At 40.8% G+C, this 27,585-nt stretch overlaps 1 protein-coding gene across 4 annotated transcripts in view; it reads right to left on the reverse strand.

The window, feature by feature from the left end:
* Nucleotides 1-112: 112 nt before the first annotated feature.
* The window catches only part of rap1gds1 (RAP1, GTP-GDP dissociation stimulator 1), a 32,815-nt gene continuing 5,342 nt past the window's right edge, over nt 113-27,585 (reverse strand). For 3 of the 4 annotated variants that reach the window (XM_035519942.1, XM_035519941.1, XM_035519943.1), the window contains exons 3-15: nt 25,579-25,701; nt 23,152-23,277; nt 18,232-18,378; nt 13,632-13,760; nt 10,524-10,649; nt 8,440-8,583; nt 6,938-7,069; nt 6,149-6,283; nt 5,869-5,994; nt 2,803-2,942; nt 2,552-2,678; nt 2,113-2,241; nt 113-1,912 (exon numbers count right to left, since the gene is read on the reverse strand). In XM_035519942.1, coding sequence (XP_035375835.1) covers nt 1,785-1,912; nt 2,113-2,241; nt 2,552-2,678; nt 2,803-2,942; nt 5,869-5,994; nt 6,149-6,283; nt 6,938-7,069; nt 8,440-8,583; nt 10,524-10,649; nt 13,632-13,760; nt 18,232-18,378; nt 23,152-23,277; nt 25,579-25,701 — 1,712 coding nt within the window. In that variant the 3' untranslated portion in view covers nt 113-1,784. The remainder of the gene's footprint in view (nt 1,913-2,112; nt 2,242-2,551; nt 2,679-2,802; nt 2,943-5,868; nt 5,995-6,148; nt 6,284-6,937; nt 7,070-8,439; nt 8,584-10,523; nt 10,650-13,631; nt 13,761-18,231; nt 18,379-23,151; nt 23,278-25,578; nt 25,702-27,585) is intronic. The other variant, XM_035519944.1, reaches the window with a different exon arrangement.

The raw sequence follows: 27,585 nt of genomic DNA on the forward strand, positions 1-27,585 counted from the left end.
GGGGGGGGGGGGAGAGAAAGATTATGGATCCCATGCAGTTTTTTTAAAGTGGCTAAAATTAATTTGCAGAAACGTCCATAAATCTTGGATTGACCCAAAAGTCGGACAAGGATTCATCGCCAGCAATCATCTTTAATAATGAGTCTCAATCTCCCAAAATTTACAATTCATCAATTACATTTACAACAACTAATTGGGTTTATATTTTGAATGCAGTTGCTATGAATACATCGGATTGCTGTGTGGTTCATTAAGGGTACAAACCTGACACACAATCATTTACTGGAGAAAGAAAGAAAGGCCACACGGGGCTCGTGCAGCAGCCTGGAGTGCAGCTGAACCACGCGTTCTGCTGCGTGGGGCTGCGACAAGGCAAACCCGGACACATGCAAAATCCACCTCGCGAGAGAAGAATGGCCCACAGTATCAGATGCACGTGTGATGGAGAGCACAGGAATAGAGCCCATAGAGTCAATTCTCTAAGACACTCCAACTAGGTTGCATGTTCATTCAATGTTCGCTCATTGTCTGTAGAGTTATTGGCAGTATTTCAGCCACCTTTGAAGAAAACACACGCACGCACAAACGAACGCTTGCACGCGCACATGCACACCAACTTGTCTGAGCCCTTTTGTCTTTCATATGATGCATTCTTCTATGGATCTATAAATGATCCATACACCATTTTGCTAAACAGTGTTCTTACTCTTGCTGTAAATGGCAGTCATGCTATACATAGGGCTCCTTCCCAAAAAAATCTTTACAGTAAAAAGTTATTGACGGGTGAAACTGTGCTGTCACAAGACCCAGCTGTTCCTCCTTTTCTTGCAACAACCACTCAACTAACAACCATGATCATGATTAGGGTTAGGCTGCCCAAACGATATCCATGAACTCTTGTGACAAAAAGTGCCACTCATTCATTGGTTCCAAGACAAGATTATTTGTTCAAATGTCCATATGACAATAATATTCTATTTCAAAAATGCAACAGACTAGTGAAATTGAAGTAGCTCTTGCCAGTAAAGTGACTTCATAAATAGGAACATGGGTCACACTAGGACCAGGAGGTATAACATAAAGGGTCTGCTCAGGTCCAGATGTCCCATATACAGTACAAACACATCTTGATCTCTACTCAGACAGATCAAAGGCATGTGGGGGGTGGGGTCCATGTATCGTACGAGCGAGGTCTGGATAGCTGAACATGGATACACCATTAAATAAGACTAGATAAAAAACATGCAGGTCTCAAAATTGGCTGATACTCAAGCTACACGCAACACGTGGGGTTTACACAGCATGGGTGTATGGCTGCACTACTTCCTCCTCTAGCCCTCATGTGGTTATTGTCTAGTTCTTTGTGTGTGTGTGGTTTTCTTTTTTGTTTTTTATCTACTTTTAAATTTTTTTTTTATTATTATTATTATTTTTTTTGCATTTTCAAAACCGTCGTCTTCGTCCTCCATGAGATGCGGATGCTTCGTTCATATCACAGCTGCGGTCTGTTTAAAAGAAAATGCGCTCTCTGGTATCTCACAGAACCTATTTGCAGGAGTCAGGAACGCATGCACAGGCAGCATGGGGGCAGGGAGGAGTCGTTACAGCAGGGAAGGGGCGGGGGCAGAGGAATGGGATACCTTGGCACACGACAGTGGGAGATGGTGAGGTCAATAGGAGGTTATGGGCGTGTACAGGAAAGGTTGGCAGGCAGAGTGGATAGAGTGTGTGTGTGTGTGTGTGTGTGCACATGTTTGTAGGAGGGCGGGGTGTACAAGAGTCCTTTAGCTCTGTGCCGTTAGCCTCTGTTCTGTGAGTGAGGCCTGGTGGGACACCGTTTTGTTCTCATGGGTGCGTAGCTTGGACACCACGTCAATGAAGGCCAGGCTATGCACTTCTTTATGAAGCGGCTCTGTAGGCAGAAAGACAGACAGACCAGAAGTATGGTAAGTGTACGAACCCAGCAAACTTCAAAAACAATTGTTAGAAATCTTGCAAGCATTGTCTAGTTATGTATCCAAGACTATAAAGTTCCCATCAATCATGCCTCTGATACCATTCCAGCATGTTAGGAAGTGCTTCCTGTCCTTGATGGGAATGCACCTCCCTCACCTGAGCCCATGACGGAGCAGATGAGGATCATGGAGTTGTATTTGATCTCAGGAGCGCTCTTCTCCTCCATCAGAAGTTTGTGCAGCACCTGCACTAGTGTGGCCCCTACAAAATCCTTCTCTGCTGAATCTATCACAAGTCAGACAGAAACTTTGACGTTCAAAATAAAAGGACATTTCAAATAAGGAAAAGGTTTTGCTTCCATTGACAAAAAGCATTTGAAACTGTGTGTGAAATTGTTCATGATTTCATGGAATGAGATGGGTAATCCATACAGGAAGCAGCAAGCATAATCCAGCCAGTGGTAATATGAGAAAAGACTTAAAACCAACCCTAAGGGAATGTTTTATCAGCATGTCATGTAAATTCACTAGTATTACCTACCTAGCACATGTAATGTTTTTGTTTTTTGTTACCCAAGTTTTGAGTCCTTTGTTACCTAAATCTAGTGCTGCTATGAGACCCAAGGCCACCAGTGCTTCATTCTGCATGATCATGTGTTCACTCGTTGCCATGGTAACCAAGTGCTTTACACCACCATACTGAATGACTGTCCGAACAACTTCCTGTTTGAAAGCAAAAACATATCAACAGCAATATGAATTGCTACAATACATTCTATGGTTACACAAGTGTATATAGATTGCTTGAGCGTGTGTGTGTGTGTGTGCCGGTGTCTCCCTCTCAGACCTTTGACTTGCTGTGTCGAATGAGTGCTGAGAGCAGGCGGTTGGATTCTCCCATCACGCCTGCATGGTCCTTGGCCTCACACCACTCCACCAGCCTCTCTACCAGCTTACGGTTCATACCCAACTGTTCTGCAGCATCCGCTAAAACCACGCATACACAACACACGCACCCACACACACAATCATAAAGGAGGCTAAAACATATAAATATATTAAACAAACATGGGAATACACACTCAAGTGACAAATTGTGGACTAGAATCTTCCATCAAAAAATATCTGTGGAACACAGACATAAAACATATTGATAAACACCTCTCCTTTAGGAAAGGCCCATGTCTCCCTTCCACACCATACCACTTCAAAACAGATTAAACCTTTTGCAGCTTCATCACACTTCTAGGTTTTTTTTACTTTCTCAACATGTCCTAAAAGCAGTGGAGTGAGTGTAGAGCACAAGTGTGGACAGCCTCGGCAGCTCACTCTGATTTCCTTTAAAAGCTCCATGTGAGTGTGGGTTAAGGCTGCCAGTCCCACTGCCCACACACTGCCCACTGCGCCCCCACATACCCCTTGCTGGGGTAGTCTTCTAGGTCTCAGCATTCATCCCTGTATTCTACAGTATTCTGGTTCATTGGTATGTTTGACTCTAACCTACTATACTGTACTTGGATATATTCTATGAGTAAATGACAAAGCACTTTTGTAGGTCGCTCTGGATAAGAGTGTCTGCTAAATGCCGTAAATGTAAATGTAGTCTGCTAGGACAGCCTGTTTAATTTTTCCCCAAATTCCATTAGATTTTTTATCGGCATTTGGATTTTTTTTTTTAAGAAAATACAGATAGAAAGTAATGACTATGGCTGAAAACCAGTAGATTCTGTTCAGACTGATGCATAAAATGAATAATTAATAAGTAAAAGAGCTATTTTGTGACATCACTACTGATACGGATTTAGTTTTTTCCTTTAAGAAAATACAACTAGAAAGTAATGACTATGACTGAAAACCGGCCAAATCTATTCAGCAGCCAATCGATCAATGCATCTGTAAAATCTACATAAAAAATTCAAAAGAGCTTTAACATGGGCCTTAGAGGACGGAGGGGTGAAAGAAATCGATAGATGAGGGCCTTCAGTGTAAAAGTGCAGTTGGCAGCTTGCAGTTAGCTGATGAGTCTTTTTACCAAGTTACTAACAATTTTGTTGTTCTCTCTATTCGTCCTTTGAAGAGCACATACTGGTTGAGCTTGATTAGGCTTTGTTCTTGAGGTGTGTTTTAGATTTGCCTTAATCACCACAAGTGTCTTTTTGTGTCCAATCTAGAGTATGCTGGCAAAACTTGAAGAAAAGCTGTTTAATGCCAGACCACCACGATCAGAGTACGTGAGCGGTACAGACTGAAAGCGAATCAGGGAGAGGGACGACTCAATTTCAGAGGAGCGGGGTTTCATAAGATTGGAACGTTGGCGTTTTCTCTTCGCTCCAAGATCGCTCCAGTGCTACAGGTCATACATTTTTACAAGCTTGGAATTCTCTAGATACTTTCACACAGACCATGAAAATGAACAAAAATATAAATACCTATTTAAAATATATCCCTAATTAAAACTCCTAACGGTAAACATAAGTACGGTGAGGCTATCGCTACCACAAAGGATCCGTCGTGGACTCTGAAACGGCATGCATCTCGAACACAGTTTTCCAAGAAAAGTTGGAGCGGAACTGAAGTGGAGCGGAATTTCCCGCCACTCCGTTCAGATCATATACTGCAGCAGAATGTGTCGTGTGACGCACTTTTAAAGGTTTGATGTTCTTCAACATTTGCAGAATGAGACTGTTGATGGCATGTTAGTGGCTTATTCCTCCCCCCCCCCCCCCACTAGATCAGTTGACAGAGAGCATTAACAGATAAGGCTGGGCTAATGAACAAACCACGAAGGGCCTATTCATTGTAAATTCCTTCATCTTAATGTCATTTCTTCCAGCATTAAGGAATTTGAGAAAAGGGCTTTTTAAAAACAGACTGCTTTAGAATTATTTTGCAGGGTGCGGTGGGGGGAGTTAAACATCAAACATAACATTGGGACATGTGATTGTGAATAATGGTGGAGGGGTGAAATGATGATATCCACGTCTGAACTCCGAGATAATGTTACACAATAAGTAAGAGAGTTAGTGGTGTGATATCACTACTGATGTGGCATATTTGAGACAACAGTAAATGAAAATGGAGGTATGGAGTGTTTGTAGGTTTTGTGATTCTGTTGACTTTTACTTGGCTATAATATGTTGCAGCTTAGCTGATTTAGGACTGATGGAAAAAGGAAGCTAGTCCTGAGAGGTTGAAAACACAAATATTGTTTGGAATAATACTAATCTTAATAACTGAATTTTTTTTTATTTTTTTTTACTGATCATCAGTATTTGAACTTTTCAAAGGAAAACTATAACAAAATTCCCCAGAACAGAGGCCGTTTTAAAGTAAACAACACGGGCAAAATGCATTCACTGTTACTGAGTTGTTATGCATTTTATTAGCCATCATTCCCACGAGAGTAGGCTATGGTAAAACTCATCCCTATTCCCACTGTCACTGCAGGAATATTTTCCATGGTGACCTATACACACACAGAGTGAGTCACATCCAGAGTGAAATATCTAGCATTGCAGAGGACTCTGTACTGCTTCTTCTGTGAAATGTGCTTTTTTCAGAAGCATGTTTGGATTTGGATTTCATTTTATTTTTAAATTCCACCCATTTCCATCTTTATATCCATTTTATGCCTCAATTCTGCAATTCCCTGTGTTCTCTGCATCACAGAAATGGGGGACCCACTTCGCGATCACTTCCAGACTACCTCATTTCAGCTCTCCCGCTGCCACTTGCCAAGTAAGGACACTGTGTGCCTGAGAGAGCTTTTGCAAGAGGAGACATGAATGTGGTCCTGCTCTCCTAGAATGAGGACATGTGTCGTTTCCCCATGCCCCTCTTATCTGAGTAGTCCGAAGGAAATGGTCAAAAGCACAGGTGAACTGGGGTGTTCTGGGAGTTTGCCAGCAGCTACCTTGTGTGTCGATGAGCATCCGTAACGTTCCCAGCAGCTTGAACTGAACCGGTGGCATCTCGGACGGGAGGAACCTCAGCACCACGTCGGTCACGCCGGCCGTGAGCATCTTAGACTTGTTCACCACTGATGAAGAGAAGGGGGATGTGAAAGCAAATGTAAAGCTCCGTCGATAAACCCAGAAACGGGAGCGGCACCAAACTGTGACGCCCCACGGGATTTGTCTAGGCACGCCCCCCGCTGGGTGGAGCCAGGTGTGTAGGCGTAGCATGGCACTTACCTGGGATGGCCAGGTTCCTGAGGGCACTGAGAGCAGCGTGCTGGACGGTGACGTTGCCCTCCTCCACATGCCTGTCCAGAAGGTCCAGCAGCATCTGCACAATGCCCGTGTCCACCATGTGGATGCAGTTCCCATCTGATGACAGGAGGAGACAAGGCACTTCAGAAAAAACTGCTCAGGCTAAGACTCTAGAAGTAATTTCTTTATAGCGTTGGGCTATTGTGTGAATTATTCATGAATATATCCATGTATCCTCTGAAATTGTTTTCAGCATAAAACTGTAATTCTATATTCGGGTTAGTATTCTAGCTAGTATCCTGGCTGTATTAACTTCAAGTTGCCTGTATTGAACAGAAACATGTGGAAAATGTGTTTGCATTTCTTTAAAAGTTGAACTTTTCCTTTAAAAGGTTAATTCCAATTTATATGGTCATATAGGGATATGTCTTTTTGAGGTATGTATCTTTATAAACATTAAGGGATCTCAAAGGAACCCTCAGTACAATGTCCAGGCCTTTATTTGGACATTCAGCACCAGAGCATGCACGACTTGCTCTGCATGTCTGCATCTGGTATGTGTAACACACAATCACAGTGAAGGTGAGGGTAGCAAACAGACATCATCGATATTCAGCACTGGAGCAACACACACAGCCTGGAAAGCTAAGGATGTTATGCACACTAATGCAGAGCAACGATTTATGAGTACATTCTATTATGAAGAAAACTTTATTTCACTATTGCTTTTGTCAAACTAGAACTGATCAGGACTCCAGCTATAGAACTCACCGTTGCGGGCGAAGTTTGCGATGGCCAGGGCGCCAGCTAGCTGAAGCTGGTGGCTGTTAGACGGAACCCAGGAGAGAACCCTCTGGAACACGTTACCTTTACCCCCATCAAACAGTTTCTGCATTGACTCGTCTGGGGAAAAAAAAGAAGGAAAGGATAATCTGCCACGTTCATCCACATTTCCAGCATAAATGTAGGTGAAATATTTCCAGTTAACACTCGCCGTCTGGTCAAACCCAGGTCACTCAGTAAAGAGACCAATTAATGTTAACAACTCAGGGTACAAGACTCCAGTACAGTCAGTCAAACGATTTGTACAATAGTCACTAGAGTATACTCCAGTAGTACCAGTAGTACTGAATCTTACAACTGTAAAAGGTGTCGCATTCAATTAGATAGAGCAATAGAGTAGATTTATCACTCAGTGTACTCTAATATAAGAAATGGTTGCATATTATCTAATTAATCCTCAAAGCATTACTCAAAAGTACTATTGTAGTCAAGCAGCTACTGTAGTATAAAATAAGGCTCTGCATAAACTGGGTAGCTCACCAACAGGACCAAAACATAGAGTTAAATACGGCACTCTGATCTGAGGAAGTATCCCAGACACCCCTCCCTACGCTAAGGGAAACCCCAAAGAAAGCATTCCCCTTCATCCATCAAATGACATCCATAAAATAAACACCCAGTGGAAGTGTTAGCACCCCACACGCCATTCAGCCAACATTAATTATTCAGCCAGAGATGAAAAATGCATCGTGTTCCTGCCTGCTAAGCAGAGAGAAGGGGGAAACACAGCACAACATTGTCAACAAAGGGGCTTCACTGGCTTCCCCCGTGTCAGGACTACTGCTGACCAACTGCACATCAAATCTGTGCTGGTGTATGAAGTCCAAACACAGACGTTATGGACCGTCTATGATGTAGTGAAGGGTGCCAGTGTAAATGAGGTTTCAGTTGTGGATGTGTTTACTGTATAAATCTATTCATTTAAATAAAATAGGATTCACAGGTCAAGATTTGTTTTGATTTATTTATAAAAATCTAATGCATCTTAGTTGATACTTCAAGGAACTTCATCTAAGCCTGAGACAAATCAGTGTTTAGCTGTTAGAGTAATCCTAATATGAAATTAAAATATATCTAAATGTTTCCACATCATTTGTTTGTTTTTACAGACAGTGAAGACACCATGCATTTCATTCAAAAGGTAACCTAGATGCTTTTAACCCACACAGAGTTAAATGCGGTCACCAACTACCACCTGCTTCTGACTGAATTAACACAGTCCTCTATGCATTACCATTTCTACTGCTAATGCCTAAGCCTTGCAAAAGGAATTCTGCTGAAAAATATTTTCTAGCCGTCTGTAACAGAGCTCAGTGCCCAGTTGCTCTCCTGGGCATTGAAGATCTATCCAAGCGCCTAATTTTTCCACGGTGCTCTGTATTGTACATCGTGAAAGCGAAACCAGGGCCCAGAGAAGAGTGGCGCGGCACCTCCCAGCAGCAGCAGCACCATGAGGTCAGAGGCGGTTTTCAGCTGAGCCGTGTCCTCCTCTCTGTCACTGTCCACCGTCTGACCAACCACATCCAACAGACACTCCACCAGGCCTGCCTCCACCAGCTGTAGCTTGATCACATCTGAGAGAGAGAGAGAGAGAGAGAGAGAGAGAAATGTGAGGGAGAGAGAGAGAGAGAGAGAGAGAGAGAGAGAGAGAGAGAGAGGGCAGTTAGTTTAAATGGATAAACTTTGATTAATTCTACAGGGCTGGATCTCTTTAGCACATTACTATCATCTCAGCAATTACCCAGAGGATTTGCACCCTCCTGAAGCACTCCCCTGTTTGCATTGTTAGGTACTAAAGGAAGTATAACATTTCTAAGTGTCTAGTATTTAATGTGCTACATTACATAACATTCATTACTAAATAGAGACAGACACAAACAAAAAGATTAATATGCCATAATCAGAAGTGAAAATTATCCTAACAAAAAGAATCAAATATTAATCCATCAGCAAACAATTTTCCTTCATGGACAAAATCATAAACACACCTGAACACATGAACAGGGGTTAGGTGTACACAAATCACTGCTTCACTCACTCTCCCCCGTCTGGCTACAAAACCTCCTGCAACACTATAACAGGTATTCTACCTCCATCTCTCTCACTCACACATGCACACAGATACATGCTTCCCCCCTCTAGTTGTGTGTTGTGGCTTTAAGTAGGACGTTGTCTTGGAGACCGGCAGTCAGGGAGGGCAGCACCGTGCATAGATGGGTAACAAGCAACCAGCCAGTCGGCACCTCGACAGAGACTCTGTGCCCCTCCCTCACACTCACACTTTCACACCCACTCGCACCCTCAGCCCTCGTCTGGAAATCAGGACCATCCTCTCTCTCGCCATCCCTCTCTAGTCATTTCCATAGGCCCACAGGCCTGTAAACACCCTCTGCTTCATGCTCTCTCATGGCTTTACCTTGTACCACATGAATCTCTTGACAAGCTCTCCTCCGGAGGTTTATTTACTCTTTGGTGTTTCACCCACACATACACACTCACCAGCATGCACATGCACAGCATACACACCTCCCTTTCAGTGTGTCCCTGGCCTTTTCTCTCTGTCTTTGTCCATCAAGCTTTGAAAGGCATGCATCTCTCTCAAAGAAGCCTACATGCTCGCCTCATCTCTCTTTCACACACACACACACACACACACACACACACACACACACACACACACACACACACGAGCTGATTTCATGGCACAGAAGCAGTGCACAGCACAGCTGTTCCCAGATCCCAGGCTCCCACTGTGGGTGCCGTGACACTGGGGCAAATGACAGCACTTATTATCCTAACACAGACGGAGCTGAAACAACTCCAGCATCTGGCTAATTGTAGACCAATCTCTAAAACTGGTATGTCTGGAGAGACCCCTATGCGTAACAAGCCTATAATTCCAGTGGTTACACTTTATTCCAAATAGCAGATTCTAAGTCACAAAGTTATTCTAGACAGTGTAAAAACACTGTGATATTTCTTCTACTAATCTAGCAACATTTTCTAACCCTCCTTTTAGATACTGGCAACTCAGAGCTCAATGCTTGCAGACACCACACATGTTTATACACAAAACAGGGTGATCATAATTCTCACATCCGGTCACAACAGGGAGGCATGGAGTGTGGTATGTCACACTAAATGACAGGCTGCACTTATAGTTCAAATGAAATGTCGTGGAGGCTCGTGGTCTGCACTCCCCTATGTTCAGTTCTCAGGCCGTGTGTCAGTAGGACATGGACTACGGTGTGCACATTTACATTTAGTCAGGATACAACACGCAGAGGTTTCACATTATGCATATCACCTGTCCAGCAGATTCATCAATGCCATGCAGTGCTGGAACAATGATGTTTTCAGTAAAACCTTTAAAAATCAGAAGACCACCAAAAGATCTTCTTGTAAACAGTAAGAGAAGTCTTTCTTCTGACACCAGTGAAAGTGATTTCATTTAGCCTACTACTCTACTTAAAAGGTCCTTTTTTCTCTGTGCAGTTCAACTTCCGCATCTTACCGTTCTCAGCCAGCGGAGCCAGCACCTCAAAGATCATCTCCTTCTTTTCATGCTCCACCTGCTTCCGGAACAGTCTCACTAGCTCCTCTGCGATGTTTGTAGACGCAAACTGCTCCTTACTCGATTCTGCAGGAACAAGAAAACAATAACCACCTCACTGATGTCAGAGTAGTTAACACACACTGCTTCCAGCATAATAAAATCACAGTTCACCAACTGATATGATACAATATAATAAAATTATAATGGGTGTAATACCATTTAGAAGTCTTGAGTTGGACTGGATAATGAAATATGGCAGGCCACAAGGCACCTGCTAGGGTTGCAAATTTTGTCAAGTCCTTTGTAACTTACAACACTAAAATCAAGGATGGGGTTCAGGAAAAAAAAATTAAAATCAAACAAATCAAAATGTGCTTTATGTGTAAACAAATGGAGCTTTCCACCGCACCCTTGTGTATGATTTAAAAATGTTCCTTGTGACATGAATAATAAAACCTGCCAATTCAGATTTTAGTCATCGTTTATTTGAAATTAACTCTTAGCACTAATCAAACAATGTTATTCTTCTGTTACCGGTTAATCAAATTTGTGTTCATTAGGTACTTTGGACAACATATTAATCATAAATTTGATTACATTTAAATACAATAAATAATACACATCATAATTGTTTGTAAGCATGTAATCTGATCAAGTAGATCCTCGGCGGAACTAAACCTTACCTAACAATTTTACTGTCTGAGCCAAACACCAAAAGATCTCAATTTTTAGAGCTTGGTTTTCTGGGTGTTTTTTTGGGTGGTTTTTTTTTTTTGAAACATTTGAAAAAAATTATCTGAACAGTCAATGTATGTGCAACATGCAATGCAACTCTGTCTCTAGTCAGTCTTCCTAGTGTTGTCATTGAAAGCAGACACAACGTTGGCTGTTGCTCAGGATGTCACAAGCACATCAGCATCAGGTATCCAGCAAACAGACAGGGTCAGATGCTTGGAAGCTCATGAGGTCCAAGCAGATGTTATGCCAGCTGGTTAGCTGGGCTGGCAGTCCTACCAGTGAAAATCAATCTTTTATATAGCTGGGCAAAAAGTATACAGTGTCTGGCTAGGTTAACAACCAAAAACTCATGTATGATTCATATTGAGAAAGATTCAACTAAATTCACATTTGGTAATTATTAGCTCTTTAAACAACCAACAAAATGAAAACTTGTCCAAACTCTAGGTAGCATGCCTATACTCTCTGCAAACTTTATAACGATATATTAATTAGAAACACCTTGGTGTGCAGAATATAGCTCATACAATACCACATACAGGTTGTATTACCCATCCTCCTACTCTTCAGCAGGGGCCCGTTTCTGACTACAGAAACTACAGGTGTTTGGATATTTTGGGGAGACAAAACATCTGTCATCATATCAGCCACCTTCTCTGGTTAGTAAAACATCTGCCATTATATGTGACTGGGTAGTTTCTGCCCAAAAGACCACTGCTGGCTGGATAGTATTTGGCTGATAGACTATTCTCAACTCAGTACTGACAGATATAAAAACTCCAGCAAGCACTGCTGTGCTGTGCAGCTGTGTCTGACAGCAGTGCACCTGCTGTGCCGAGAATAGTCCGCCACTCAACAGTGCAAACAGTGGGAGATGCTTAAGATGGGAACTCACTTGACTGAAATGTATTATCAAGCCTAAAGAAACATATGATGAAACAATGAGTCTCATGCAAGAACCAGTAGCACAGCCAGAGTAATTCTTAAATCATTTACACAAGTGAATTAAAATCACTTTTTGCATGTGATAAATAAAATTTTCTCTTTGGCTCAAAAAACATTTATGAGATGTTTACACCTGTTATACAGGTCAAGTACAGCTGTTCACAAGGAAAAAACATATTGACTTATGGGCTGTATCTGTCAATAGATTGAATACCTTTTGTATTTTACATTTTTAAATTAAACTTAATGTATAGTCATGGTGACAGTTACATTTTGACATTGGCAACTGACTTTTTATACCACTATACGAATTGTCAAGTTACAGAGATACAGATTTCAAAAATGACAACCCATGGCAATCTAAACTGCAGCAATAGTCATCTGTCTTCCAAAAGCCTGAGGCGTTACGCAGTGACACGGCAGACTACACACTGACGTTTTTACCAGGTGTTTATTAACTACTAGACAGTTTTAGTTCATCTTTAATCACGGACAATAGGAGCAAAGCAACTATACTACTACGGCATTTTTGGGTGGTCAAAATTCTTATGACCTGTGTCTGTTTGGATCAGTGACAACAAATGTCTGATGTTGCAAGCATATTCCAAATCTGACATGTCAAAGATTTATTTACAGACTTTATGAAAGAAGCTCGAGGGATCTGAGATAGCAATATGAAAGTGTTCTTGCATGAAGCTACTGCCCTAATCTCCAGCAGGAAAGCAGCAGACTGCTATCCCCAGGCAACACTGCTCTGCTGAGCAACGCTGGGCTCCCACTTGAGCATCGTTAGGCAACAAAATGACAACTTTCTCTCTCACAATGGACAGTAACTTAACACCTCGTCCCCACTCTGGGAGAAGCACAGCAGCTACACAGCTACAGCAGTAACTGTTTTCAGGAAGGGTACATCAGTACCAGTTTCTCACTCTACCAGCAGCAAGGACAATTCCATGAAATCCATATATCCATCTTTGTTATATGTTAAAAAATGTTTTAAATTATGGAAAATTTTTCACAGAACTAAAACCCCTATACCACCTGAACCTTCTTATTAATACATTGAAAGTTATTAGTAAAAACTAAACATAGGCAACAGTGGCCAACACTAAATCTAAATTTTACTGACATGCTCAAGTTCTGGTCATTGAACACAGCTGACAAAAAAGCTGCGCGGGAACAGGCATGGCTCCTGACAGACCTGCCACAATTGAGCAAACGTGTACAGCTTCCTCTGAACAAATGACCTGCATGGTTCTAGGCCCTGTTTTTCGAAATAACTCCCCGCCCCTCTGTAAACGAAACCAGGCATTACCCAAGCCTGCCGACAGCAACAGAGAAGACCGGGAGCTGCGGTGAGTGACGAGCCTGTCGGCAACTTACCCAGTTCTGCCAGGTTTCCGAAGGCAATGAGGCACATTTCTGTGAGGGCCGTATTCTGGGAGTGGACCCCGAGAAGCTGCACCAGAGTGGGGATCACCCCCATGCTGATCAGCTGGGCCTGCAGTGTGTCTGGGGACGCAAAGAGATGAGACATGCGGTATCATCACGAGCGATCGGTCGCACCAGTGCACCAACATGGAGGTGCAGTCAGTGAAGTAGATGTGCCTCAGCCATTATCTCTGTGTCAGTATAGCTGCGGGTGCTAAACCCGCTAAATGAAGGATGCCGTATCTAGCATTGGCATTTGGCAGTTATGGTTTGAGGTGGGTGTTGCTTGATTAGCAGATAGCTACATTTGAAATACATGTAGCCTAGTATACACACGCTACTGATAAAACAATTAACATATCTGAATCCAGCATCTTTTATGCACATGCCACTGTGAATTCACTCTTGACTGATATGTGTGACAGGTAAGCGGTGTGTAAAATCATCTTTTCTATCTGAAACCTCTCACATTAAGAACAGTTTTACATACATCTGAATGGTGACGAAAAAACATCGGATCTAGCTTCTTCTTTTTTTTTTTTTTACTTGGGAATAACACACATTTTGGCAACGGTATCTGGATAAGTGCATCTCTTGCTGCTGCAATATGGGTAACCTTGTCACCTTTGTTTTCATTACATTATCAGCAAGCTGATATCCAACACCTGTCTGTATTGTAGCAAAAGGGTTCTAAAGGCTGAAAGAATCTTCTAGCGCACTGCCAGCACTGAATAATGTATGCTCATGGACCCAGATAGAAAGACACTGGGAAGGAGGGAAAAAGGAGGTAAGCCAAGAGGGAAAAGTAAAAAGAGGAGCGAGACAAAGGCACACAAAAACAAATGGAGGAGAACGAGAAGAAGCTGATGTATGGAAACTTTCTGACATAGAAGCTTTAAAATATGGAGTGTAGCATGGAAAGAAAAGCAGGGTAACAAACAAATGGGACCAATAAGGAAAGATGGAAAGATGATGTGTGACTGACAACTATGGTTGTCAAAAAACATTAGGCACCCCCTGCGCAGCACCCTGGCCATCCACACTAAGGATACGGGGCTAGCTTAGAATCCTGAAGATGAGAGATGATTTGTCTTCAGGGCTCTGTTTGCATGCAAAGTAAATATCACTCAGCAGATCTGTGCACAAACATTGAGTGACAGTCTCTTTTTAAACAGCCTTGAGTTGTAACTTAGCTGTATGCTTTCATCTGCCCACTTATTTCCGACTTTTACAGAGAGGATGCTATTGAGGCAGCTACGTCAATGGTAATTAACAGCCTTTGCAGAGGGAAGAAAACCTGTCGAAAGAGGGTGAGCAGGAAACATTTAACCACGATTTCACATCTCTAAAGGAACATTTACTAGTATTTATTAGTGCTCATATCAAAGGCTGCCAAGAAACAGAGTTTTAATATAATGACCTCAGAAAAAATACAGACTGTCTGCCTGTTTTTCAAATTATGAACTAGGCACTGAGAAATTCTCTTCTAAAACCATGCCTGCCACACTCCAGCCTCACCTGTTCAGGTGGGAAATGTGCAGATATTTCCAAGGCAAGAAGCAACTTTTTCTGCTTCCATTTGGCCTTGATCTGGCTGGTAGGCTTCTGCAGCTCTGGAGCCTTATTAATGAGAGCTATACCTGCCACAGCGACAGTTTACCAGCACTTACTCATTTACACTGTGCAATTGCAAACGTATCAATGCTGCATAATAAAAAAGCCTGCATAAGACCAGGGACATGGCTACTGACTTTCACTATTGTCAGGGTCTCTTAAATCAACTATGAGAAAAGCATTTGGTAGGCTGGTTTAGCACAAAGAATTTACACACTTTAATGAAATAAAATGAAAAGAAATGAAATGAAATGGTCATGGTAATTTTGCCTATGTAACCATCAATTATCAGCTATATTCCACAAAATAATGGTGTAAAGTTGTCAAAGAATGTTCAAGCCTCATGATTTCAATAGTAATGATAAGAACAGCATTAAGGCATGTTCAAGTAATGCAGTTAATATAGGTACTGCATTCTTAAGCAGCATAACATGTTGTTAATGCCAATATAATGCTTATAAAGCATAAAAAATATTAAATGGCCAGGGTACTTCTAGAATATCTTCAGGAAGAATTAAGAAAACAAATATATTAAACTTGTAAGAGCTTTAAACAAGAAAAACAGTTAAACATAACTGTTTTAGTATTAAATTCCTATGGATAACAAGGCTGATTTGTTGTCAGTAAAGAATGCTTGCCTAGGTGAAATACCGGTCCAATTTACTTACTTGAGAATATGCTTGCTTTAAAGTTGGATTTTCTTATTGCACATATTCACCTCAGAAGACTAAAGACCAGAGAATTACACCATGCAGACAGAAAGAGACACACAGACAGAGGCACAGACTGGCAAAAGCACAGTGCGAATGTGGAGTGGACATATTAAGTAACAAGTGGCTTGTGCACTTTTCAATTAAATTCTCATTTCACTAGATAATTTCAAACAGCAAGAAGAAACGAAAAGGTGCGATTCCAATTTAGCTGCCCTGGACAAAGCCACAAGACACCAGAGGTAATATAGTGAGACTTAATTACCATGTCATGCCCAGCCAGCAAGAGATGAAATGGAGCTCGGTTTGACCACTGATTATGCAACACTGGAGCACAGAAGTAAATACTCTGTGTGAATTCTCTCTGGATATTACTGAAAATACTGAGGTTTCTGCACAATGCAAGACAAAAACTTTGGCCGATCCACCTGGATTACCTTTTACTGTTGGACTCAAGTGAAAAAAGTACTTTTATATAATAAATATAAATAAACAGAATCAGGCTTTCCAAGAGCTACATTACTTTGCAGTATTTAAGTACCTGTAATCACTCATTACCATTAAACAAAACACAAATTGTGCAGAACATTAATCCTAAAGCAGCAAACTAAAACAGCAAGGACAATCAATAACACCTACATGGACAGCTGGTGGTTTGAATTTAGCATACAAAACATTTACCTGAAAGAACTGAAGGGCAAGATCTAGAGCAACATCTTAGGGTTAGCTGTTCACAGGCTCAGTGGCAGCAGCCACCAGATGGGATCAAATCCATGACCTCGTCAATCATGGCTATGTTCCCTGGCCAGATGCACTACCACCACATCTGGCATCTAAATACTAAACAATCCTGTGTGGAGAATTGAGGCTAGCTCTAAAAAGACAAACACCCTACTTGAGCCTCAAGGTCTGTGTGGGCAGGACCATAGCACTAGGGTTGCCTAAGGACCGAGGTCCTTAGTCATGGCACCTTCTAAACAGCACACATTCTCAGTCATCTTCCCTCCACCACACCCACTTCACGCAAGACCAAGAAAATGTAAGCGAATTTCATTTAAAGTTGCATTCTGTAAGATTTAAATCACCCTGTTTGTTCACCTTTTATAGCCTTCAAATGCTTGTTGGTGCATTAATACTATTATGAACATTTAATAATTAGCCACAATGTTAGTGTTAGCATTCATGTATTAATAGTAATAAATGTATATCAGTGATAAATTAACTTAAAAGTGCCATGCAATTTACAAATGGCATGAGTAATAGCCACTTTTTTTTAAAACATATATTCGCTTGTCATCTCTCCATGGTATACTAGGTTCTTGTTATATAGTTTGCATTAAAGCAAACTTTTTTTTATAATCCCGTCATTTATAAACGTTTCCACACCAGTCAGTGAAGGTTATGCATGGATCTACGGCACAACCTAATCGAGGTAAAATTTATATTGCATGTTTGACATTTTCCACGTATTAACAATAACAGGTCCACAGACATTTGCTGCTAAAATGTGCAGCTGGTTACATTTGCACAAAACCAGAAGAAGAAATAGAAGCTTTAGTACACTAAATTGAGATTCAGACACCAGTGAAATGAACTAATATCCTGAGCATGACGCTTACAGTTCAGCCCCAATTCAAAGTTGTCAAGCTGCGATAAGTGTGATGATGCTGAATGATCTCAAGAGGTGTGCTTTTAATTACTATCTGTAAATGTCAGTTTTAAAATCTTAGAGAATATTTCTTTAAAGCCAATATATGAAGTCAAATGAATAAGTTGGTGAACAAGTTGTGTAGGGAAAAGGAAATATTTTTATATTTCTTTTTTTTTTCAGGATGTCATGTCCAATTTAGGTAATGTCACTCCTGCTTTACTAACAGTATGCAGGACGTTTCCCGCAGACTGAATAAAGAGCGCATTAAGAAAGGCATTAGTGACCCAGAATTGTTAAAAGCAAGTTCATCACCACATATTTTGATTTGGATCGTCCCCTAGAGATTTTAGCATTGGTGCTCAACAACCTGTCACCCTACATGTGACAGCGTATGAAACAATACAAACAAAATCAAATATCCATAGGCTCATAATCCAAGCCTCTAACTGGCACAATGAAATACCAGTAGCTCCAACTAGCCTAATGCATCATTGGCAGTTTGTTGAGCATCTCAGGATACATCTGTAGGGAACCATCCAAACTATATTTTTGTTCCCTGTTGAGGGAAGGTCATTACCATTATCATTGCTATAGTTCATCAGCATGCCACAAAAGACAGTCAAGAGCTTCCCAGTGGCCGAGTCAGTGTTAGGGGCCAGAGCCTTAATGTGCTCTGCTACTATCTGTGCCCCGCCCGCCTCGTCAACTGCACTTCTGCCCTCATCTGCAAAACAAAGAGGTCACGTAAAAAAGAATAAACAATAAACAAGACAACAAAGGGCACAAAAAGAATAACAACCTGTAAATCATAAGTGACAGGAAAGAAGAAAGGGAGGCATTAAAGCAACTAAAATCACACACAATGAGACATTGGGATATAATAATAATAATAATCATAATAATCATAATAATATATAAACCATATGGATAATCAATAGATCAAGAGATCATATCTACCATATCTACCAGACGACTGCTGGTAAAGATATGGCTAGTTTGAGGGGTAAATAAAAAAAAAAAAAAAAAAAAAACATTGTAAAGAAGTAGTTTAAAAAATAACAGAAAATTGAACACAAATTTCTATCTGCAGAACATCCAGTTCCTTCTGCCTGGTTGTGGAGCTTTTCTGTGTCTCTCAGACTTGGCTGGCTCCTGTCAGGGTGAAATGACCTAATGAACAAACGATGGGCCACAATGCAACACTTAGGCATGCCCAGGTGTGTGAAAGAACACCTGGAGTCTCTCTTGGCAGAACTGAATTCCAGACAAAGTACAATATTAGGAGTGTGAAGAGGGGCTGAATAAGCACATGCAGGTTACAAATTGTGAGTTAATAATAATACAAATGTCTGCAACTCTAAACGTAGACCTTAGCGTGTTACAGTAAGTAACTAATACACTGAGGCACACTAATGCTTACCGTATTAAATAAAATGAGGGAGAAAAATCATGGCTTCACAAACCTTTCTAAATACGTTCTCTCCCAGGGAACATGACAATTCCAGGGAATATGGCTATTAGACAGCTGGTCATATGAATCATATCAACATAGCTGCACCTGTGCTCCTTTCTGCTCCTGCCCAGTCTCCTTCATTCCACACCACCTCTCCCCTCCTCTCTTCTCTTATACCGCCTCTCCTCTGCTAGTGAATGGAAATGACTCTTTTTCTCCATGACTCAAAGCTAGAGCACCAGCAGCACATCAGCAGCAGGGCAAACAGACCCTGGGGCAAGCTGGCCAAGTCAAAGACGGTGGGGGGTGGGGGGAGCACATAAATCAAATGCATTTTACAACACGCTGAATTGGGATTTACCCAAGTGCATAATATGCAAGGCTGACAGCTACCTAAGCGGTGACAGACTGAGGCTGCACAGTGGTGTGCAGTGGCACACTGCCAATTAAAGCATCAGTCCACCGAAAAAATAAAAGCCTTCTTCTTAGAAAAAAATGTAAACAATTTAAAAACAGGGATGATTGTTATAACAAAGTGTGGTTGATGATTCTGTGGATGTGCTCAGGCATCAGGCTGGCCACCTGCATCATTCGCCACCATCAAACCAGCTGGGAGAGAAAAGTGGGGGGGGGGGGGGGTGGCCAAATCACATCTGAGCAGGGAAAAAGGTCTGCCAGAGACTGGGCTCCCTGTGCAGCTTCCAGAATGGAGTAGGCGAATTAGAGTACTGGCAAGATGAGATGCACCATGGCAGAGCTGCACTTTGGACTCAGTTTCTGTATGTCACTGGGATCAGTACAAAGTATCGGCAGTAGAAGAGCTGGGCTACTGTAGGGCTTTGGACACTGTTGCCTGATGAGCATCAACAGCCTTTAGAGACACTAATTTAAACCTAAATTAGTTTATGGAGGACAAAAACTTCTTTGGTCCAAATAAAACAATCTGGGGTCAGAAACAAAAATGGACAAATGCCAAATGGTTTATTAATTTGAGTCACATATGGTGTTATTTGGGGCTAGGCTTACACAACCCACACAACTAAAAAGGCCCACACACTATTCTATTACACTACTAACTACTTTGGGCAGAAACTGATGTATTGAATCACAGAAACATAAGGTTTATTTACTGTTCTGTGTTACTCATTCACAAATGCATGTACACGCACTTGTGCGCGCACGCACACACAAGCACACACAAATACACTCACGCAAACACATTCACATGCACGCAAACACGCATATCCTTGAAGCTATGGTCATTAGACTAGGAGAAACCTGCTAAGGTTATTAAATGGCTTCTTTGTAATAGTCAAGTACGTCATAGACTCATCTTCCATTGCAAAAATTCCTTCTTTATCTTACTGGCTGCAGACAGAAAGCATCAGTTCATGGGCTGAATTGGTAAAACCTAAAATCTAAGTCTGTGCATGAGGAGAGTGGTCTGCTGCATATACAATCAGCTGTAGCTACTGAAAGCACATCCTTGCGGCTTGGTCAGACATTGGCACTGCTGTCCAGGCCTTGCCTGGGGTAAAAATACCTTACAGAACTTTTGTCACTACTTCTGCACTGCACAGGTATTACAAGCCTTTCCGTGAACATTACCTTACAAGGCAAAGGGCCATGTAACAGATTGAGCTGCCCCACCTTTGGTTATTACTCGTCACTGTACTAGCACTCACAGATGTGGGTTTTTAGGCTGTTCCCACTGTAAATACCATGAGGGTTGGATGGTATCAAAAAACCCATACACTGCAAAAGCTCTGTTCTTGAGAGAACACCCTCTTTTTGAGCCAAGACTTTAGTAAACCAAGCTGTCCAACATCTGCCAATGTTTCAGGCATGTTACAGTAATTGCCAAGGCCATTATACAGGCAACACTTAAATAGCACACAAAATAATACATTAGAGTGAACTGTACTATTAAGTGGCATGTGTTCAAAAACGTCTCTTCTAGCTTAAAGTCTATTGAAATACAATGTATATATGCCGAAATTTGTAAGATTGGAGCTGGATATTTGGATATTCAGATTTGGTAGTATCGAAACACAATACCAATATTATTTCTTTATCCTATCATATGGTATTTGTGGTATTTTACCCCATTCCAATGACAACATTAAGAAACAACAGCATGGCCACACATTTGTGCCTTACATAATCAAGCCACTGATTGATGTAATTGATGGAAATTATGTTAGCACATGAATGCATCTTATGATCATTACTTAAGGAAGGACATATATGGCCAGGTTTAGAAAATTTAGAAAATGTGGCATTTTTAATTCTCTGATATTATTCTTGCTTTAAAAGTCCCAAAGAAATACAATTTCTTTATTAGGAATACACAATATGTACAAAATACTACATCACAGATATATTGCTATGTATACTGATTATGACAAGCTTTGCAAGATCCACACACACACACACACACACACACACACACACACACACACACACACACACACTGGTGAGTGCAGCTTCCTGCCATGTCAGTAATGCTATGGCACTGCGATGACTTACAAACACTATACTGATCAGCCACACCTCTCATACCCTGCTTAAAGGTCTGAGCATTATATATCCACATTTAAGTAAAGTGCATTACTGTATAAACCAGTACTGACTAAATCTCTCTTGTACATAGCTGTGGCTGCATGAGAGCTGTGAGTCACTCCATTTGGCATGAACAATGCTCCAGGTTTCACTAACCCATGCCCACACAGTGTCTAGGACTGCTGCCCACTAGTCACAACCCCCATGCCAACAGAGCTCATGAATCATGAAGAAAAGGGAATGAGGAATAGCTAGTTAGGCTCTCTGATTGTGTTCCAAAGAGCAAGTATTAGTTCTGTCAGTCTTCTGCTATGAAAAAAAGCCTTGAAGCTTATTAATCCTTTCAGTCCTTCAAAGGAACAGCTAAGGGTAAGAGTAGAGGGTACAAATACTGTAATGTAATTCCTGGAAGAAGGACATGCATGTAGAATTTCTGGTTAAGGAGATTCAGCAGCCTTAGACGCTGGCAAAGATTAAACTCAGCTGGGCTTTTCGGTTCAACAAAGCCCTGGAGTGGGCTGGCTGACTCTGCGATTGACAAGTGTTGGCATTGTCTCAGGGTCCCTCTCAGATGGGCAACAGTTCAACTTCCCCATCACTCAGCACACCACAGCGTAGGACACCAGCTGACTCCTTCTCACAGAGACAGGAGCAGCTGCCTGCCTTACTGTTTGGTAATGACCACATAACTGGTCTTACATTTGGGCTAATTGGGTCTAATGGTCAAGAGCAAATTTAGCTCAGCTGAAACTACATGGAGAAATGAATCACAAGTTTTACTGCTGGTTGTTCAGGGGACTAAGGGACAACAGAGGTATGTGTTGAGTAGAGCTGGATGACTGGTTGCGTTTTCCAGTCTTCCCATTCGTGGGTGGGCTACATTACATTTCCATGCAGACATTCTAGGGCAGAATGGACTTGAAATTTCCTGTGACTTAGCCAAAACATATTTCTCCTCTTTTCTCCAACCAAACACCATTTTCATCACTACTTTACACTACCATGAAACACGCAATCAAGGATGCACCAAGTATAGTATAGTACTTCCACCTTGTTAATACGCATTAACTAAACATACAAGTTATCATAAAGGCACCGGCCTGTTTACCAAGCAAAGAATGATGAAAATTAGTTAAAGAGAGCAGTAAGCAGAGATCTAAAGAAGTAATAAGCAGTAAGCAGACATTGCCTGAATTCACATATCAACTCACATCCATTAGGTACTTCATAGTAACAAAGCAATTAAGACGAGGTAAAATGAGTGGGAAAGAAGTTATTTGCTGTGCGTCTAAAAGACAGACTCTAATGAGTCATAAAAAGCCAGCAGTGTCTGCTGCACTTCCAGCGCCATCAAACGAAACGGCTGTGTCACTGACTTGTGCCTCCAGTGATCCTCTTTATATTTGCCTTTAGATTCTAAAATGGCTCCTTACAGACCGGCCAGCAAGAAATGGGACAGGTGTAGGGGGGAGGGGTACTTACGGCTGTCATAGCAGATGTTGCCCAGGGCTCGACCCGTCTGAAGCAGCACCTCCTGGTCTTTGCAGTTGAGCAGCTGCACCAGAGGGGGAATTAGCCCTGCCTCCACACAGGGACTCCGCATAAACTCTGAGGGAGAAGCGCAAACCTTTCAGATTTATTATGAAGGTCTCCCGTCATCCAGATGATTGAACTGTCTAATGGAAGTATGTTAAGGTGACTGGACGTTTGAAGACAATTCGCTGCTCATCTCTGAACTTTCCTCATTTCCTGATGAAGGAATCCACATCCATGAAAACATCAAATGTGCTGTTAAATGCAAAGTCTTACAGATGTTTAGAAACTGATTTAGCTCACGTTTCACTTATAATTTGAAATTCCAGATATATATATTCAGGCACTACACTATATTTGAGCAATCATTTCCTAAGATATTTATTAGTGACAGATGGCCTACAAGCTCTAAAGACAAACAGCCAGCTTACAGCTGAGTAGTTGTGTGTGTGTGTGTGTGTGTGTGTGTGTGTGTGTGTATCTGGTGCATCCGTGTTCTTTGAAAATAAGGTCACATTTGTTGGGCAGATTTCAAGTACCTTCAAAATGGGACACCAATTATAGCACCTTTGAAAAAGTCCTCATTCCCTAAGAACACCAATGTCCCTGAAGTACTAATGTCTCTCATGGGTGGAGCAAATATACAACAGAATTCAGCTAGATGCATGTCAGTGGGAGACTGACAAAATCCTGCCAAAACTGTGTGCTATTGCCATTAGCTTGCCCTGCATGCTGCTAAAAGCCCATTCATTATTTTAAGCCTTTTTACCTTACGCAAAAACTCCATTCTTTTCCAACATCTCATCTCATGCACTTGTTAAGGCATGATTTAAAGAAATGCTTGTATAATTACCCTAAAAGCACTGAGTGAGGTGGAGCACTGACTCAACAGAATTGATGCTTTATGGTCTTTGCAGGCTGGCAGGACGGTGGAAGATAAAGCAACTGAACATAGAGCTATCCAGCGGCTAGGGTGAATATGGAGGTACTTTTATATAGATAATGTTTTGTCTGATGGATGTTAACATTTTTGTCAAGAAAGTCATTATTCATGTAATTTCTTCTTCTGACTAAAAAAATGCACAAAAACTGAATGAGGGCATAGAAACCGTATCAAAGACTTCAGATGGTGAGAAAAATAGGGAACGCTTTAGATTTTTTCAGCTGTACCTCCATCCCAATTAGAGTGAAAAAGTCCTCAATAAAGAGCAAAAAACAAACAAACAAACAAACAATAGACCTCCCAAAAAGTGTTAACCTGCCAAGCTGTCATGAACAGTGCAATTGTGTCTGCATGCTGAGCAGCAGGGAAGGCTCACATCGACCTGAGACTACAGAATTTAAAGAGACGTCGCAAAATATGACTCTTATTTATTCAAGTAGAAAGTGATGATTGCATAAGACAAAGCGCTTCCCAATTGCATTTATCTTACAAATCACACATCTCAGTATCATATAAATGTGAATGCATATTATTAAATGACAGAATATTATTAAATAATGGCATACGGTGTGTCTCGATATTTGATATATTGATTCCTTCTGAAGTGCAGACATTTCACACGCAACAATTAAAGTAGTAAATACTGTGGTCAAGCTATGGATGCCAATGCCAGGGAAACAGTCACTTCAGATCACTCCTTTTGTTAGCCAGCCAAGCTCCATCTTGTCTGGCAACAGGAGGACCAGGCATTGCTTACTGGCAGAAAGCAGAAAGGTATGCTGTGGCAGGGATGACAGGGATATAAAAGACAGCAGATGCATTCAAATGTATTATATTTCTCTTTTTTATAATTAATGAATTTAAAAAGGCACCGCTGAATGTAAGAAAGGTGCTACATAAATGAAAGAATAATATTAGGCCATAATTTACAACTGTCAGGTATTCTGGTGCTATTAAAGATTATATAAGCAGTTTTTCTAACTTTGTCATGCTGACAGCAGTCAATAAAATAGATGCTCTGAACAAAACATTTCTATATATACATGTTTTGTCAGTCCTGAGCTATGTAATCAGCAACTAAGAATTTCTACATGGTCTAAGTGTAATTAATCAATGAAGAAGCATGTCTGTATGAGGAGGCTATTTTCCCTGCATGTTTTGTGCATGAGATGTTTTTAGGAGGTGGTGGATTCCTTCAGCAACTGGGACAAGTTCTGAAAACACTGCTTACAGTAGCTTTAAAAATCCTTGGTGAAAATCCTGATCTAGAAAGTACACCACAATCAAAATAAATAAGATCTTGAGAACTATACTGCCCAGATCCTCATCTTCTACATGACAGATTATGAAACAGCAGGATCCAGAAACGCAGACGTATGAGTGTATGAAACACTAAGATGATGTGTGTGTGAAGCCTGATCGTGCAGCCTCACCGTTTTTCGCCAATTCTGCTATGATGTTGGCTACTTTTGGTGTGCAGGAGTTCTGTATAGCCAATAATGAAGGCATCATAGGAAGAACACCCATCTCCTGAATCTTTTCACTCGCTTCCACATCTGTTAATAAAGTGTGAGAATGGATTAATATTGGGCAAAAACAACACAGCATTTAGAGCAAATCCATGTGAATATGCAGCATAATCTTCATACATGTTATTTAAGGATATCAATTATATTGGCTCTCCTTTATGCCACAATTTATTGAAAACATTTGGGTCAATAGAATGTACCATTTTAATTTCAGTATTTCAAACAATGACATATGGAAGCTACAAATTTCCATAAGGCTCAGTACATACACAATGAGGTATTCAGTAATTTGAAACTGCAGGAAGCTGATGCTTAATGATGATTACATAATGTCACCGGCTAATTATCTGCAGCCATAAAACTTTTGAGACATAAAAGACTAACTTACATAGTAGAGTTTCAGTTGGGAAGAGAGCTAGGGCATAGGGACATAGGCAAATAAAACAAAGACCACCAAGTTGGCAATATTTTAACATTTAAGTATCCTCTCCCTATCTTAATTAACTGAAATGTATTTAAGTATAAAGGAAAATGTTTCTAAACTATAAGCTCTGCCCACTGAATTCAGATCATTGCCGTTAGACTGTACACTAATCCAGTCAATATGGGTTGGAAGGTCTAAAAGCCGCAAAGTCATTCCATAACGCTCATCAGTATGATCAGGCAAATTTGGTTGAACTCACAATATAATTAAAGCAATTAAAGTCAATCAAGATTCCATAAATAAATATAAGTAATTTAAATTCAGTGAGCATCAGCCATTGTACTTCTCTAGAGATTTTATTTTTATTTTATGTAATACTGTTAACATCTAACCAAGTTTTCTGTGTTTGCTTGGTGGGAAACCAAAATATTGCCAAACTGGCATGTTGACATGCTTCTTCTGAACAATCTCATCCATTTTTTCTGTCCACCAGAGTTTTCATGTTTGCATGTAGTATCCCAGCATGCTTTGTGCCAGACAGAAAGGCTGTCCTTAATCATTTTTAACTAAATATATAATTTAGAATGCTAGCAAAGGAAATGGTTAAATAAAGGCAAAGGCATGTATCAGTGATGCATGAAACAGCTTATAAAAATTATTAAAAGCTTATATCAGCTTTAATTTAAATTATCGCAATATTGGATAATGTGGCTTATTGGCCCAAGGCTAACTCCTAGTAATTACAATACCAGCAGGGTAAACACAGACCATATTTTAAGGACCCATGATGCTCATAGATGAAATTTTCCATCCATATTTTTATAGCAATATTTTCACAGGTGATTCTGAGGTTGCCAAACCTTGTGAAGATGGCCTTATAGCTCAAGCTTAATTATTGGTTTGTTTTTCAGAAGTCCAAGAGTGTTGATGCTAAATATAACTGGACGGTAGGGTTTTTGTCATCTGCCTGTAAGGCTATCATAGCACACTGTTTTAGGGCTTTTCAGTAAGCTGGAGCAACTGCTAGCAACTGTTCTTGAGATTTACTAATGGTTTGCATTTTGTGGTTGCAATGCTGTCGAGGTCTTCAAATATAGTTTTAAAAGTAGAGCTTGTTTGAAAACCATTTACATGCCACGAATACATTTGGTGTTCCCAAACTAGCTTACAAATCTCAACCCCCAAAATACAGAAAAGTTAAAAACTATACTTCCATTTCGTAAATTAACCATTTTGTTAGCATAAGCAAGGTCACTGTTGTAGTTCAAATTATAACCTAGAATCCACAAATAAAAATATTAATATGGTGGTGACAGCTCAAATTAACTTAAATATGTCTTGGAGTGTTTGAAAATGTATATGGCATGTAGCCTACCACGTAATAAGCCTGCTCCAGTAGGGATCACTGTATATCTACATCATACTTGTCATGCCTCCATGGTACACAATTTTCTTGTCACATTTCCTCTATATTTTCCTCTGTATAT

The sequence above is a fragment of the Electrophorus electricus genome, chromosome 19 (assembly GCF_013358815.1).
Source record: "Electrophorus electricus isolate fEleEle1 chromosome 19, fEleEle1.pri, whole genome shotgun sequence".
Lineage (NCBI taxonomy): Eukaryota > Metazoa > Chordata > Actinopteri > Gymnotiformes > Gymnotidae > Electrophorus > Electrophorus electricus.